Source organism: Carcharodon carcharias, chromosome 3 (genome assembly GCF_017639515.1).
Source record: "Carcharodon carcharias isolate sCarCar2 chromosome 3, sCarCar2.pri, whole genome shotgun sequence".
Lineage (NCBI taxonomy): Eukaryota > Metazoa > Chordata > Chondrichthyes > Lamniformes > Lamnidae > Carcharodon > Carcharodon carcharias.
This window is the reverse complement of record NC_054469.1, coordinates 150321804-150338566: the sequence shown is the minus strand read 5'-3', so window position 1 is coordinate 150338566 and position 16763 is coordinate 150321804. Positions and strand designations below refer to the sequence as shown.

Sequence of the window (16763 nt, the reverse complement as noted above, 5' to 3'; positions counted from 1 at the left end):
CCATAAGGGAAATGATGATCAGCGTATGGCAGGAAAGGTCAGAGTGCACAAACCTAAGAGGCTAGAGGTTACAAAAATAGAAAAAAGACAAAACTAAAGGCTCTGTATCTGAATGTATGTAGCATTCATAATGAAGCAGATGAATTGACAGCACAAATAGAAGTAAATATGTATGATAGCCATTACAGAGACATGGCTGCAATATGACAAAGACTGGGATCTGAATATTTAAGGGTATATGACATTTAGGAGGAACAGGAAGCTAGGAAAAGTTGGAGGGGTTGCTATATTAATTAAGGATGATATTTGCACAATAATGGAAGAGGACCTTAGTTCTGGAGATCAAGGTATAGAATTAGTTTGGGGAGATATGAGAAATAGTAAAAGTAAGAGTCATTTGTTGGAGTGGTTTGAAAGGACCCCTAACAGTAACCACGCTGTAGGACAGGGCATACAAGAAGAAATAATCGGGGAAAGGTACTGCGATAATCATAGGTGATTTTAATCTGCATACAGATTGGACCAGATTGGCAATGGCAGCCTGGATGATGAGAGAGAGTTTTCAGGACAGTTTCTTAGAGCAGTGTGTTCTAGCACCAACCAGACAGCAGGTTATATTAGATCTGGTAATGTGCAACGGGACAGAATTAATTAATAACCTTAAAGTGAAGGAGCCCCTAGGCACTAGTGATCAAAAGATTGAATTCCAGAAAAGAGCTGGCTAAAGTGAACGGGGAAATTAGGTTAAGATATAGGTCAGTAGAGATGCAGTGGCAGGCATTTAAGGAGATATTTCAGAATATTGAGAAAAGATACATTCCAGTGAGAAAGAGTCTATGGGAAGGGCACACCATCATTGGCTAACTAAGAAAATTAAAGATAGTATTAAATTGAAAGAAAAAATGTATAGTTCCACAAAGATCAGTGGCAGGTCAGAAGGTTGGACAGAATATAAGGAACGGCAAAGAATGACTGAAAGATTAAAAGGAGGAAGAAATTAGAAAATAGCTAGAAATATAAAAAGAGTGAGAATTTCTACAGGTGTTTGAAAAGGAAGAGAGCAAGTAAAGTGAGCGTTGGTCCTCTGGAGAGTGAGTCTGGGGAATGAAAGACAAGGATGAATTGAACAGAAATATTGTATCTGTCTTTACTGTAGAGGATACAAATATAACTCCAGAAATAATTTTGAATCAAGATGTGAAAGGAAGGGAGGACTTTAAAGATAATTCCAATCACCAAGGAAAGGGTACTAAGAAAATTATTAGAACTAAAACCTGACAAATCTCCAGGTCCCGATGGACTTCATCCTAAAGTCTTAAAATAAGCGGCTGCTGAAATATTAGATGCATTGGTTTTAATTTTCCAAAATTTCCTAGATTCTGGAAAGGTCCCATCAGATTGGAAAATAGCAAATGTAACTCCTCTAATCAAGAAAGCGGGGAGACAGAAAGCAGTAAACTACAGTCCAGTTAGGTTAACATTTGTCATAGGGAAATTGCTGGAATCTATTATTAAGGAAGGCATAGCAGGACACTTAGAAAATCTCAGTAAAATTAGATTCAACATCATTTTGTGAAAGGGAAACCAGGTTTGACTAATTTATTCAAGTTCTTTGAGGAAGTAACAAGCAATGTGGATAAAGGGGAGTCTGTGGATTTGCTGGACTTAGATTTCTAGAAGGCATTTGACAAGGTGCCACATCAACGGTTACTATGCAAAGTAATCTTTGCAAAGTAATCAAAGGAAGATAGTCCACATCCACAAACATTCACTCCCTCCCACCACCAACGCACAGTAGCAGCAGTGTGTACCATCTCTACAAAATGCACTACATGAATTCACCAAGGCTCCTTAGACTGCACCTTCCAAACCCATGATCACTACCACCTAGAAGGGCAGCAGATAGATGGGAGCACCACCACCTGTAAGTTCCCCTCCAAGTCACCCACCATCCTGACTTGGAAATATATCACCGTCCCCTCACTGTCGCTGGGTCAAAATCCTGGAACTCCCTCCCTAACAGCACTGTGGTTGTACCTGCACCACATGGACTGCAGAGTTTCAAGAAGGCAGCTCACCACCACCTTCTCAAGGGCAATTAGAGATGGCCAAAAAATGCTGGCCCTGCCAGCGCAGCCCACATTCCGTGAATGAATAAAAAAAGAGTTCATGGTGTAAGGGGTTAAATATTTGCATGGATAGAGGATTGGTTAGCCAACAGGAAACAGAGAGTAGGCATAAATGGGTCATTTTTGGGTTGGCAAGATGTGACAAGTGGAGTGTCACAAGGATCAGTGCTGGAACCTCAACTTTTTACAATTTACAGAAATGACTTGGACGAAGGGACCAAATGTACTGTTGCTAAATTTGCTGATGACAGAAAGATAGGTATGAAAGTAAGTTGTGAAGAGGACATAAGGAGCTTGCAAAGGGACATACATAGGTTAAGTGATGAGCAAAAATATGGAGATGGAGTATAATATGGACATTGATGAGACCACACATAGAGTACTATGTATAATTTTGGTCTCCTTATTCAAGAAGGGATATAATAGCATTAGAAGCAGTTCAGAGAAGGTTCACATAACTGATACCTAGGATAGGGTGGGGGGCAGGATTATCTTATGAGGAAACATTAGACAGCTGGGCCTGTATCCATTGACGTTTAGAAGATTGAGAGTGATCTTATTGAAACATATATGATTCTGAGGGCTTCCCCTTGTGGGAGAGACTAGAACAAGGGGACACAGCTTAAGGCAAAGATTAAAAGAATTTTTTTCTCTCAGAGGGTCATGTGTCTTTGGAACTCGCTTCCTCCAAGAGGGGTGGAGGCAGGGTCATTGAACGTTTTAAAGGTGGAGGTAGATAGGTCATTGACTGACAAGGGAATCAAAGGTTATAGGGGGTGGGTGGAATGTGGAGTTGAGGCCACAATCAGATCAGCCATGACCTTATCGAAAGAAAGAGCAGGCTCAAGTGGCCGAAAGGCCTATTCCTGTTCCTAATTTGTATGTTCGCTGGGTACAGAGGTGCAATGTAGTGCACAAATGGCCACACTATTTTTTTTTGGAGGAAATCTGATTTTCCCCCACATGCCTGACCCCATGTCATTTTCTTGTGGCCCTTTTGTGGGTTAGGTTTACCTATCATGCACAATGCACAACCGCCCTTGCTGAGGTTGGGTTTCCAATTTTAAATGGGAGACAAAAATCAGATTTCGTCCCACACACCATATTTGTCTGGTGGTGTAGTTTTGGAAGCCTATTGAGAGTTTGTGAAGAAAATGGGAAGCCAACTGTGCAGTCTGAAACATTCTAAAAAGTAAGTGTCAAGCGTTTTCATACCTTTAACGTTATTATTTGGTGCCATGCTTTAACGTAGATGTGTTTTTATTGCAGCAATTTGTCCTTTAATGGTAAGTTGACTCTTACATTGACCAGCCTCGTATATTTGTTTGCATGCATTAACAGTGCTTTTCCAATGGAAAAAACACCATAATGCAGTGAAAAATATTATAATATGTCCTGTCAGCCTGCCTGTCATCTTTTCCGCTGTGATTTAAAAGGCTTTGACTGAAAAAATAATGCTTTTGACAGAAAGAAAAAAATATATACTTCAAAACCACTTGCTCTCTTACATTGATTGTCGGGAAAATTGCATAAAAACAGTTAGCAGAGACAGTGCTGTAGTGGTAAGGTCACTGAACTAGTAATCCAGAGGCCCAGGCTAATGCTCTGGGGACAGGGGTTCAAATCCACCATGGCAGCTGGAGCAATTTAAATTCAATTAATACATCTGGAATTGAAAGCTAGTCTCAATAATGGTGATGAAACTATGATTGATTGTCATAAAAACTCATCTAGTTCACTGGTGTCCTTCAAAGAAGGAAATCTACCATCTTCACCTGGTCTGGCCTACATGTGACTCAAGACCCACAGCAATGTGGTTGACTCTTAACTGCCCTCTGAAATGGCCTAGAAAGCCATTCAGTTTAAGAGCAATTAGGGATGGGTAACAAATGCTGTCCTTGCCAGTGACACCCACATCCCATGAAATAATTGAGGAAAAAAAACAGTAATGCTGTTCAGCCAATGCACACCACACTATTTGCAGTCAGCTTTTATCTTTGCCTATTGGTGTTCAATTTTGAAAGTTGGCATGTTTACCATTTGTTCTTAAAACTCTAATAATGACTGGAAGAGGACTAAGAAATTTAAAAACATAAAAAGCATAAATGGCATGGATATTATTTGCCACTTGCCAGCCTAAGCCTGTATATTGTCCAGGTCTTGCTGCATTTGGACATGGACTGCTTCAGTACCCGAGGAGTTGTGAATGGTGCTGAACATTGTGCAAGCATCGGCGAGCATCCCCACTTCTGACCTTATGATGGAAGGAAGATCATTAATGAAGTAGCCAAAGATGGTTCCACCTAGGACACTACCCTGAGGAATTCCTGCAGTGATGTCCTGGAACTGAGATGTCCAGCAATCATAACCATCTTCTTGTGCTAGGTATGACTCCAACCAACAGAGAGTTTTCCCCGATTCCCACTGACTCCAGTTTTGCTTGGGCTCCCTGACGCCACACTTGGTCAAATGCTGCCTTGATCTCACGTCACCTCTGGAGTTCAGCTCATTTGTCCATGTTTGAACTAAGACCATAATGTAGCCTACTCCTTTTGCTGAGATGGTGACCCTGCTGTAGTTCCACTGTCCCTATCCTCCACTTGTTATCTCCCCTTTCCTTGGGTCCATTTATCTCTCTGCTCTATAAGCTCTACTTGGCTTAAATCATACATTTGATATTGACTCCCTGTTTGCAAAGCCACAGATTGTCAATTAGCATATAATCATATCGTATAACACCTTAGCTAGATCACATTCGAAGCACTGTTCAATTTTAGTCCATTCATATGATGAAGACATCATATCTGACATCCAGTACTGGATAAGCAAAAAACATCCTCAATTTAAATATTGGGGAGACTGAAGCCACTGTTTTAAGTCCCTACTACAAACTTCATCCCTTTCCCTGATAACAGTCTGAACCCAAACCAGTCTGTTCACAACCTTGGTGTCATATATGAAGCCAAGATGGAGGATTCAGACCTTCTAGTAACACAATCACTAAGACCTCCTATTTCCACCTCCATATCATCTGACTTTGCCCATCTCAGCTCATCGGCTGCTGAAACTCATTCATGGCTTTACTACCTCTAGACATGACTATTTAAACACATTACTGGCTGGTCTCCCACATTCTGCCCTCTGTAAACTTGAGGTCAGCCAAAACTGCTGCCTGTGTCTTAACAAATAGCCAAGTCCTATTCATTTATCACCCATGTGCTCGCCGACCTATATTGGTTTCCAATCAATCAATGTTTTGATTTTAAAATTCTCATCCCTTGTTTTCATATCCCTGCATGGTCTTTCCCCTCTGTATCTCTGTAATTCCCTTCAATCCCACAATCACAACCCTCAAAGATATCTATGATCCCCTAATTCTGAACTCTTGAGTATCCTAGATCTTAATCGCTCCATGTTTAGCTGCTGTGCCTTCAGTTGCTTAGGACCTAAGCTCTGGAATTCCCTGCCTACATCTCTCCATCCCTCTGCCTCACTTTTCACCTTTAAGGCATTCCTTAAAACGTACCTCTTTGACCAAGCCTTTGTTCATCTGACCTTATATGTGTGTGCGGCTGCAGGTCTTATTTGTTTGTTGGTGCTCCTGTGAACCACTTTGGGATATTTTAAAGGAGCCAAGTTGTTGCTGTTGTTGGGTGATATGGAGGCTTTGGTAAATGTTACAAGGAGGATCACAAGAATGATTGTAGATTCACAATCTTAATTGCTCAGATAGGCTTAGAAAGCTTGATATATTTAGTCTAGTGATGCGTAGACTTTAGGGCAATACGGTAGTTGTATATAAAATAGTTCAAACGTTCCGACTGATAGACTGGCACATAAATTAAGGATATAGTGAGGTTAGATGTTAAGCAGTTCTGCTGTTTCCAAAGGACAGCAGACCAATGGAACAGCATGATGCACCATAGTTGAGGATGGGAATATTCGTGGAGCCTCCTTCTTCCAATAATTTTCAAGTTTACAATCACCGTTCTTGACTTGATGCGGTAGGGCAGCAGAGACTTGCTCTGATCCACCAGTTTTGGAATTGCTCAGCTCTGTCTAGAGGCATTTAGCATAAAGCCCTGCGTTGTAGCTTCACTAAGTTGATCCCTGCTTCTGGAATGCCCCTCTGCACTGTCCACTGAACTAGAACTGTTATTCCACCTTGGTAGTGTTGGAGGAATGAGAGATGTATAAAGCAATGAGGTTACGGATTGTGTCAGTATACAATTCTGCTGCAGCTTAGGGCCAATAGTGCGTCATGGATGTTCAGTTTTGGGCTGCTATATCTCTCCTTAGTCCATTCCACTTAAACACAGCAGTGGTGCCACATTATATGATAAAGGGGGCTCTCACTGTTTTGTCCTCAGAGGACTGTGCAGTGGATACTGCTATCAATGCATTTATTTACAGGTGTGTCTGCAAGTTTGTGAGGAGAAGGCTACTAACTGGTGCAAGTCCATTATGGCAGGTACATCTTTCCGGACTTGTCCAGTTCGGTCAACGATAATTGCCAAGCCACCCTTTCTGCTGGACATTGAGCTTCCCCCATCCAAAGTATATGTTGAAACCAGTAAATGAGATCAAAGCTCTGCCACATCTAGTTGTGAATGGTGGTGGACAGTTAAACAACTAAAGGAAAGGAAGACATTCCAAGAACATCTCCATCCTCAATGATGGTGAGGCTCAGAACATGAGTATAACAGACTGTAAAGAGTGTAAAAGAGGGAGGCGTGGCCCAGTGGTAATGTCACCAGACTAATAATCCAGAGGATAAGGCTCTGGAGACATGGGTTTGAATCCCATCGCAGCAGCTGGTGGAATTTAAATTCAGTTGATAAATCTGGATTTTCAAAAAAAATGCTAGTCTCGGCAATAGTGACCATGAAACCACTGTCGACTGTTCTAAAAACCCATCTGGTTCACTGATGCCCGGTAAGGAAGGAAACCTGCCATTCTTACCTGGTCTGGCCTACATGTGACTCCAGACCCACATTAATGTGGTTGACTCTTAAATACCCTCTGAAATGGCCTAGCAAGCCACTCAGTTGTATCAAAACGCTACAAAGTCTACAAAAAGAAATGAAGCCAGACAGATCACTCAGCATCGGCCTAGGCTCCGGAAACGACAATGACAAATCCAGCCTCATCAACCCTGCAAAGTCTTCCTTACTAACATCTGGAGGCTTGTGCCAAAATTGGGAGAGCTGTCCAACAGACTAATCAAGCAAATGCTTCACATAGTCATACTCACTGAATCATGCCTTACAATGTCCCAGACACCACCATCACCATCCCTGGGTATGTCCTGACCCACCAACAGGACAGACCCACCAGAGGTGGTGACACTGTGGTAAACTGTTGGTAGGGAGTTGCCCTGGGAGTTCTCAAAATCGATTCTGGATCCCATGAAGTCTCATGCCAACAAGTCAACATGGGCAAGGAAACCTCCTGCTGGATACCATCTACCTCAACCCCACCCCTCCTCAGCTGATGAATCAGTACTCCTCCATGCTCAACACCAGTTGGAGGAAGCAATGTCCATCACCAAAAGTGACTCGGTAGCACCACCACTGACCAAGCTGGCCACAAGACTGGGTCTGCAGCAAGTGGCGAGGAAGCCAACAAGAAGCAAAAACCTATGTGGCCTCGCCCTCATCAATCTAACAGTCACAGATGTATCTATGACTGTACTGGTAGGAGTGACCGCCACACAGTCCTTGTGGAACCAAAGTATGGTCTTCACGTTGAGGATACCCTCCATCGTGTTGTGTGCCACTACCACCATGCTAAATGGGATAGATTTCGAACAGATCTAGCAGCTCAAAATTAGGTATCCATGAGGCGCTTTTGGCCATCAGCAGCAGCAGGATTGTGCTCAACCACAATCTGTATCCTGATGGCCCGGCACATCCCCCAACTAACATTACCATCAAAGCAGGGAATCAACCCTGGTTCAAAGAAGAGTGCAGCAGGGCATGCCAGGAGCAGCACCATTCATACCTAAAAATGAGGTGTCATTCTGGTGAAACTGCAGCTCAGGACTACTTGCATGTCAAGTAGCGAAAGCAGCATGCGATAGACAGAACCAAGTGATCCGACAACCAATGGATCAGATCCAAGCTCTGCAGTTCTGCCATATCCAGTCATGAATGATAGTGGACAACTAAACAATTAACTGGAGGACGGGAATCCAAAATATCCCCATCCTCAATGATGGGGGAGTCCAGCACATCAGCGCTAAAGACAAGGCTGAAGTATTTGCAGCAACCTTCAGCCAGAACTGCTGAGTGGGTGATCCACCTCAGCATCCTCCTGAAGTCCTCAGCATCATAGATGCCAGTCTTCAGCCAATTGGATTTACTCCAAGAGACATCAAGAAATAACTGGATACTGCAAAGGATATGGGCTCCAACAACATTCCGACAATAGTACTGAAGACTTCTGTTCCAGAACCAGCTGTGCCCTTCGCAAAGCTCTTCTAGTACAGCTATAACACTGGCATCTACCCAGCAATGTGGAAAACTACCCAGGTCTGTAATGCCCACAAAAAGCAGCTCAAATCCAACCAGGCCAATTACTGCCCCATCAGTATACTCTCAATCATCAGCAATGTGATGGGATGGAGTCATCGACAGTACTATCAAGCTGAACTTAACCAGCAAAAACCAGCTAACTGAAGCTCAGATTGGGTTCTGCCAGGGCCACTCAGCTCTTGACCTCATTACAGCCTTAGTCCAAACATGGACAGATGAGCTGAACTCCAGAGGTGAGATGAGAGTGACTGCCCTTAACATCGAGGCAGCAGTTGACCGAGCGTGGCATCGAGGAGCCCTAGCAAAACTGGAGTCAACAGGAATCAGGGGAAAACTCTCCATTGGTTGGAGTCTTACCTGGCACAAAGGAAAATGGTTGTGGTTGTTGGAGGTCAGTCATCTCAGTCCAAGGCTATCATTGTGGGAGTTCATCAGGGTAGTGTCCTAGATCCAACCATCTTCAGCTGTTTCATCAATGACCTTCCCTCCATATAAGGCCAGGAATGGGGATGTTCACTAATGATTGCACAATGTTCAGCATTGTGACTCTTCAGATACTGAAGCAGTCCGTATCCACATGCAACAAGACCTGGACAATGTTCAGGTTTGGGCTGATAAATGGCAACTAACATTTGCGCCACACAAGTGCCAGGCAATGACCATCTCCAATGAGAAAGAATCTAACCATCACGTCTTGACGTTCAATGGCATTACCATCACTGAATCCCCTACTATCAACATCCTTGGGTTACCACTGACCAGAACCTGAACTGGACCAGCTATCGAAGTATTGTGGCTACAAGTGCAGGTCAGAGGCTCGGAATACTGTGAAGAGTAATTCACCTCCTGACTCCCCAAAGCCTGTCCACCATATACAAGGCATAAGTCAGGAGTGTAATGGAACACTCTCCACTTGCTTGGATGAGTGCAATTCCAACAACAATCAAAAAGCCTGACACCATCCTTGATTGTCACTCCACCACTTTCGACATCCACTCCCTCCACCACCAATGCACAGTAGCAGCAGTGTGTACCATCTACAGGGTGCACTGCAGCAACTCACCAAGGCTCCTTCGATAGCACCTTCCAAACCCACGACCTCTGTCACCTAAAAAGGCAAGGGCTGCTGATGCATGGGAACACCACCATCTGCAAATTCCCCTCCAAGTCACTCACCATCCTGACATGGAACTATATCACTGTCACTGGGTCAAAATTCTGGAACTCTCTCCCTAACAGCACGGTGAGTGTACCTACACCACATGAACTGCAGAGGTTCAAGAAGACAGCTCACCAGCACCTTCTCAAGGGCAATTAGGGATGGGAAAAAATGATGCAGGCTTAGTTAGCAAGGCCCACATCATGTGACAGAATGAAAAAATGTCTGAAGTGCGTGCAACCATCTTCAGCCAGAAATGCTGGGTGGACGATCCATCTCAGCCTGCATCTGAGATCCTCATCATCACTAATGCCAGTCTTCAACCAATTCAATTCACTCCACATAATACCAAAAATCAGCTGAGCAGACTAGATACATCAAAGGTTATGGGTTGGAACAACATTCTGACTGTAATGCTGAAGACTTATGCTTCTAGCCATACCTGCAGCCAACTGTTCCAGTACAGCTACAACATTGGCATCTACTTAACAATATGAGAAATTACTCAGGTATGCCCTGTCCACAAAAAGCAAAATGAATCCAATCTGTCCAATTATTGCTCCATTAGCCTACACTCAATCCTCAGAAAAATGATGGAAGGTGTTGTTGACAGTGGTATCAAGTTGCTGTTATTCACCAACAACCTGCTGACTGATGCTCAGGTTGGGTTCTTCCAGGACCATTTGACTTCAGGCCTCATTATAACCTCAGCCCAAACATGGACAAATGAGGTGAATTCCAGAGGTGAGGTGAGAGCAACTGTCCTTAATATCAAGGCAACATTTGACCAAGTGTGGCATCGAGGTGCAAAAGTAGAGCTGAAATCAATGTGAATCAAGGGGAAAACTGGAGTCAATGGGAACCTGGGGGAAAGCTCTTCGCTGGTTGGAGTCATATGTAGCACAAAGGAGAATGACTGTGGTTGTTGGAGACCAATCATCTAAGCCCCAGGACATTGCTGTAGGAGTTTCTCAGGATAGTGTCCTGGGCTCAACCACCTTCAGCTGCTTCATCAATTACCTTCCCTCCATTAAAAGCTCAGAAGTGGGGATGTTGCTGATGGTTGTATGGTGTTCAGTTGCATTCGCAACTTCTCGGGTAATGAAACAGCCCGCATTCAGGCTGGACTGACAAGTGGAAAATAACATTCACTCCACACAAGAGCCAGGTAATGACCGTTTCCAAGAAGAGAGTGTCTCACCATCTCCTCTTTACATTCAACAGCATTACCATCACCGAATACCCCATCATCAACATCCTGGGAGTCACCATTGACCAGAAACTTATATGAAGCAAGCATATAAATACTGTGCTTACAAGAAAAGGCCTGAGGCTGGGTATTCTGCAGCAAATAACTCACCTTCAGACTCTCCAAAGCTTTCCACAATCCGCGAGGCACAAGTCAGGACTATGATTTTTTTTTTATTCCTTCACAGGATGTGGGCTTCGTCACTGGGCCAGCATTTATTGCCCATCCCGAGTTGCCCTTGAGAAGGTGGTGGTGAGCTGCCTTCTAGATCCACAGCAGTCCATGTGGTGTAGGTACATCCACAGTGCTGTTAGGAAGGGAGTTCCAGGATTTTGCGACAGTGAAGGAATGGCGATATATTTCCAAGTCAGGATGGTGAGTGGCTTGGAGGGAAACTTCAAGATGATGGTGTTCCTATCTATCTGCTGCCCTTGTCCTTCTAGATAGTAGTGGTCGTGGGTTTGGAAGGTGTTGTCTGAGGAGCCTTGGTGAACTCCTGCAGTGCATCTTGCACATGGTACATGCTGCTGCTACTGTGCATCAGTGGTGCAGGGAGTGAATGGTTGTGCCAGTCAAGCAGGCTGCTTTGTCCTGGATGGTGTCAAGCTTCTTGAGTGTTGTGGAACTGAGAAGTACTCTCCACTTGTTGGAGCTGTGCTCATCCAGGCAACACCAAACAACCTCAATACCATCCAAAATTAAGCAGCCCACTTGGACTGGCAACCGATCCAGCACCTTAAATATTCACTCCCTTCATCACTAGTTCACTGTGGCTGCAGTGTGCACCATCTACAAGATGCACTGCAACTACTCGCCAAAGGCTTCTTCAACAGTACCTTTCAAACCCATGATCTCTGCCACCTAAAATAACAAGGGCCACAAAAAACCACAACCTGCAAGTTCTATTTCAAGTTACATACCATCATTTTCATTATCACTGGAGGAAAATTCTGGAACTTTGTTTGTACCCACACCACATGGATTGCAGCAGTTCAAGGAGGCAGTTCATTATTATCTTCCCAAGGTCAATTAGGGATGGGCGATCAATGCTGGCCTTCCCTGTGATACCCATATCCCATGAACAAATTTAGGAAAGAAAATAATTTCCCAGTATTACAAAGTGGTGTTAAATATGAGTGAGTACTGATGTGACAGTTGACAGGGAATGGTAGCTGATAATTAGCAGGAGGCCTCTTTGGCCTTGTTTCGCTTGAAGCTTGGAGATTCCTTGGGATCTAAGGTCAATGCTGTATATTTCCAAAGCCATGATTATTATATGGTACAACCCTGGGCCTCCACTGCTAATGAGTACATCCCGGATAGGACATATCCAAGAACAGTCATGGAGGAATCTGGCATTTGAATACAACTACTTCAAACCTTGCCCCAGTCTGATACATATGTAATTGCTAAAAGACTTTAATACTTTTAATATTCTACTCTGTAACAGGCATTTTACAACTGACTGCCTTGCCAGGTCACTTCAGCAGGTATTAACATTCAACTGTATGTAGTGTGCGATGGAATCACATGCAGACTAGATTGGGTAGGAGTTATCAATGAACCAATTAGGTTTTTACAATAAAATGGAAACTCTGATGACAATTTTGCTCTGATGCTATGTCATATATTTCCAAATGTATTGAATTAAATGTATAACTTTACCTTGTGGGATTTGCACATATGAATGCTGGAATACTAGTCTAGTAATATAGCCATTACATTTATTTGTTTATTTCCCCATTTCAGGCACTGGCCTGATCAAGGTGAACGGATGGAAGACATGTACGAACAAAACTTAGCAGTAATAACAACATATGATAGAAGTTAAAAGTGTTAGTGGCTTGTTGCACACCCTCTAATGTTATTAATTAATGAGATATTGCTCAAAATTGGGTAAACGCCATAGATCTATCACGTTTTTGCACTACCTGTGATGTTGCAAGGGAAACAAGTCTTCGAAATCACAACCTGATCAAGAGCAACAAGTTTGAGCATTCGGCAATTCAGTTTAAATAGCATGGCTTACTTTTTACGTACAATCTATATGCAATCTTGTGTCTCTACTGGGAGTTAGTATTGTAAGATTTGCATATAAGAACTGAGTCAGTGTGGCACAAGAGGTGCCCTTGGAAGCATATACAAATATATGGGGTTAAAACACGCAAAACTTAGACAGTTGGCACCTGTGGGAGCCATAGCTGTGTGACGGTGGTCTAAAATATAAATATCTTTCTTACTCTAGATAAAGAAATCCAAAAATATAACAATATCTGTAACTGTGCTTTAAGAAAATAGGAAAGTTCAACATAATTTGTTCAGTTCATTAACATTAGGAACAGACACTGACCTCAGAGCCAATGTGTTGCTACCAGGTTGACGTTGGCTCTCCCTGATGAGATAAGCTCCCTCAACTCCACCAAGCAGTTCATCAGCCTGCTCACGAGATATCATCCCATGGAACCTGAGAGGAGGATACACTTTGTAAAAAAAAATTATCGGCAAGATTATCTTTAGTTTTCAGGACATACTGCAAAAATGTGTTTTCGACAAATTATGTACAGTTTCAGTTTATTCCCTGCCCCTCAATGTGGCAGTATTATGATAAAATATGCTTTAGGCCTGAGCACATATAATTTAAATCAGAATCAATGAACTACAGGCAACATTTAAACTTGATTTAGGGCAGCCAGAGTGACAACTGTATTTTGATAATGAAATCACAATCATTTCAAACAAAAATATCAAATTTTACACTTAAAAAACAGAGAAATGGCAAAGAAATTGAGGTACTGCCATGCAGGTTGAAAAAAATTTGTATTATAGCTGGATTGATACCGTGTGCAAAGAAATCTTTGCCAATAAAATTTCCAAAGTGAGTGGCAATGTGTTACCAAGTCACCAAAGCCATAGGTTGCCATGTTATGAGGTCAAGCTGACACAAGTAATATGGTAATTATAAAAGCAAAAACTGCAGATGCTGGAAATCCAAAACAACAACAAAAATACCTGGAAAAACTCAGCAGGTCTGGCAGTATCTGCGGAGAGGAGCACAGTTAACTTTTTCTACCCTTAATAAGCACATTCCTTAGATAATATCACCACCTTCAGCACCTCTTTGTCCTTTTGTCTGTGACATCTTTTGGTTATCTCCACCTATCACTGGCCCTCTATTCAGCTTTACTTGTCCCACCCCCCCTTAAACCAGCTTATATTTCACCTCTCTTCTATTTTTACTTAGTTCTGTTGAAGGGTCATTCGGACTCGAAACATTAACTGTGTTCCACTCTGCAGATGCTGCCAGACCTGCTCTGTTTTTCCAGGTATTTTTGTTTTTGTTACGGTAATTATAAAAAGTCATTTCACTTTGTGATTACGTTTGCAAACTTAGAAGAAAAATTGCAGAATAGTTTTCTATAAAGAAAATAGTCCTTGAGATTTTTTCCAAAGGCTACTTTTACAATAAATCCCAATTAGACTTAATTAAATTTTCATAACGCATCCACAAATTATGAAGTTGCACTTGCTTTGGAAGTAACTGTTCTGTCCCTTTAGATCGATAAAATTACAATTTGCAAAATTGACTTTTCAAAAGGCAAAATAGGGCGCTCCAAAACATTGTCAATAAAGATAATTTGATCTATAATCTACATTTCTTTTTATGTGATTAACTGACTGTTTAATCATTTAGATTTTTAAAATATTTACAGAATTACAACAGTCCATGCCTCTAACTGTTCATTTTTATACCAAAGATTATTGTATAAGTAGATGCAATCTACAGCGAATGAAACTTGGCATGGGAATGAAAACACAGGAAATGCAGTAAAAGAGAAAAAGTAACTGTTCCTTCTTCAGGTACCGTGCCCTAAGTGGGTATTAGAGACCATGGACTTCCATTGTATTGGTCCATGATTATGCCTGGCAAAGTGCTGCAGTGGTTTGTCATATGGTCTGCAATATGGCTGACCAGGAAACTCTCCTGCTCTTACCGCCTGATGTTTGACAGATTTACATACTGATAATCAACCTGTTTGGCCACGTTATGACCACACCTTCCATGGCCATCAAGTCCCGAATTAGGACTTGAACGTGAGCTTCTGATCCAGAGGTAGGGACACTACCACTGCACCAAAAGATTTCCCAAGGAACTGTTAAAGAACTGGAAACAGTCAGGACTCAAAGATGATTTTTTAGAAAGTACAAAAAGACAGAAAGGAATACAAATAAAGTGACTGCTTGAGAAGATGCCTGGCCATGGAAAAGATATATTAAAGTTTGCATACCAAAGATGGACAAAATGTTTTCAGCTACTAGAGATAGGTTAACAAAAGATATGAGAAATATATGTACAATGATGCAGGTGGAGTAACCTTGGTGAAAGAAGATGAAACCAAAGAGAGGTAGGGCAAATATTTTAACTGGCTTATAAGCGAAGGAAACCCAAGATCAGAATCAGAAGAGGTAGCTACAAATCAAGGAATGACAACTTGCATCAATCTGGAAGAAATCAGAACAGCACTGAAAGGAATGAAAAATGGCAAACCAGTAGCACGGGTTGAGATAACGGGGGAAGTATGGATCTGCTTAGATGAATATGAGGTTCAGGTCTTGAACAAGCTTATCAATTGAGTTATGGTAAAACAAAAAATCCCAAGGGCATGGAGGGAAAGCAATTTGGTACCAATATTCAAAGGAAAGAGAGATGTTCAAGATTGCAAAATGTACTGAGGAATTAAACTCCTTCCACTACCTTCAAGATATGGGAAGGTGTCATGGGCCAGAAACAGAGGAAAATAGTGGAAATCCATGAAAGTCAGTTTGCATCACTGGAAGAAGCATCACCGATGCCATTTTTATTGAGACAAGTGATGGAGAAATATCGGGAAAGCCAATGCAATATGAAGATTGCATTCACCGATCTAGAGAAGGCTTATGACCAGGTGCCTGGTGGAGTTGGGAGGTGTGGGGTTTTGGGGGACAGGGGGGCGGGCGGTGGCTGTGTGGTGAAGTCTGGAGATGTGCTAGAATTTGTGGAGTCCCTGAGAAGTACATACAATTATTTCAAGACATGTACAAGGAGTGCCAGACAAGAGTAAGAAGCAATGTGGGGGAGAGCGAGAGCTTCAAGGCCAAAGTTGGGTTACACCAGGGATAAGCACTAAGCCCCTTCTTCTTCCTGACTGTCATGGATGTCCTAGCTGAGCAAGTGAAACGAGAAGTGCCATCGTCAATGATCTTTGCAGATGACATTGAACTATGTGGTGGGGATGATGAAAACATAACCAAGTCTCTGGGGAAAAGCAAAGGAAGATAGCAGCATGAAGATCCAGTAGACCAAAGGCCTAATATATGGACTGTCAATCTGAGCTTAGGGAAAAGAATCAGAGTGAATTTGTGAAGATTACGGGTGAAGACTTGGAAAAAGTGAGCAGTTTCAAATAGCTGAGGCTAGTAGTGGAAGAAGATGGAAGTCAGGAAATGGAAATTAAACACCAGATTAGCTCTGAATGGACTAATTGGAGGAAGTGCAGTAGAGTATTGTGTGATAGAAAAGTATCATTGAAACAGAAAAGAAGAATCTACAAGAGTTGTGAGACCAGCCTTGTTATACAGTGCAGAAACTCGGGCAACACCAAAAAGAGAGGAACACAATAACTGGATACTAATGGGATGCAGATGATAAGATG

At 42.4% G+C, this 16763-nt stretch overlaps 1 protein-coding gene across 1 annotated transcript in view; it reads right to left on the bottom strand.

Moving 5' to 3' along the window:
* Positions 1 to 16763, bottom strand: part of chn2 (chimerin 2) — a 383216-nt gene that overhangs the window by 160688 nt on the left and 205765 nt on the right. The window contains exon 5 of the mRNA XM_041184893.1: positions 13424 to 13537. Coding sequence (XP_041040827.1) covers positions 13424 to 13537 — 114 coding nt within the window. The remainder of the gene's footprint in view (positions 1 to 13423; positions 13538 to 16763) is intronic.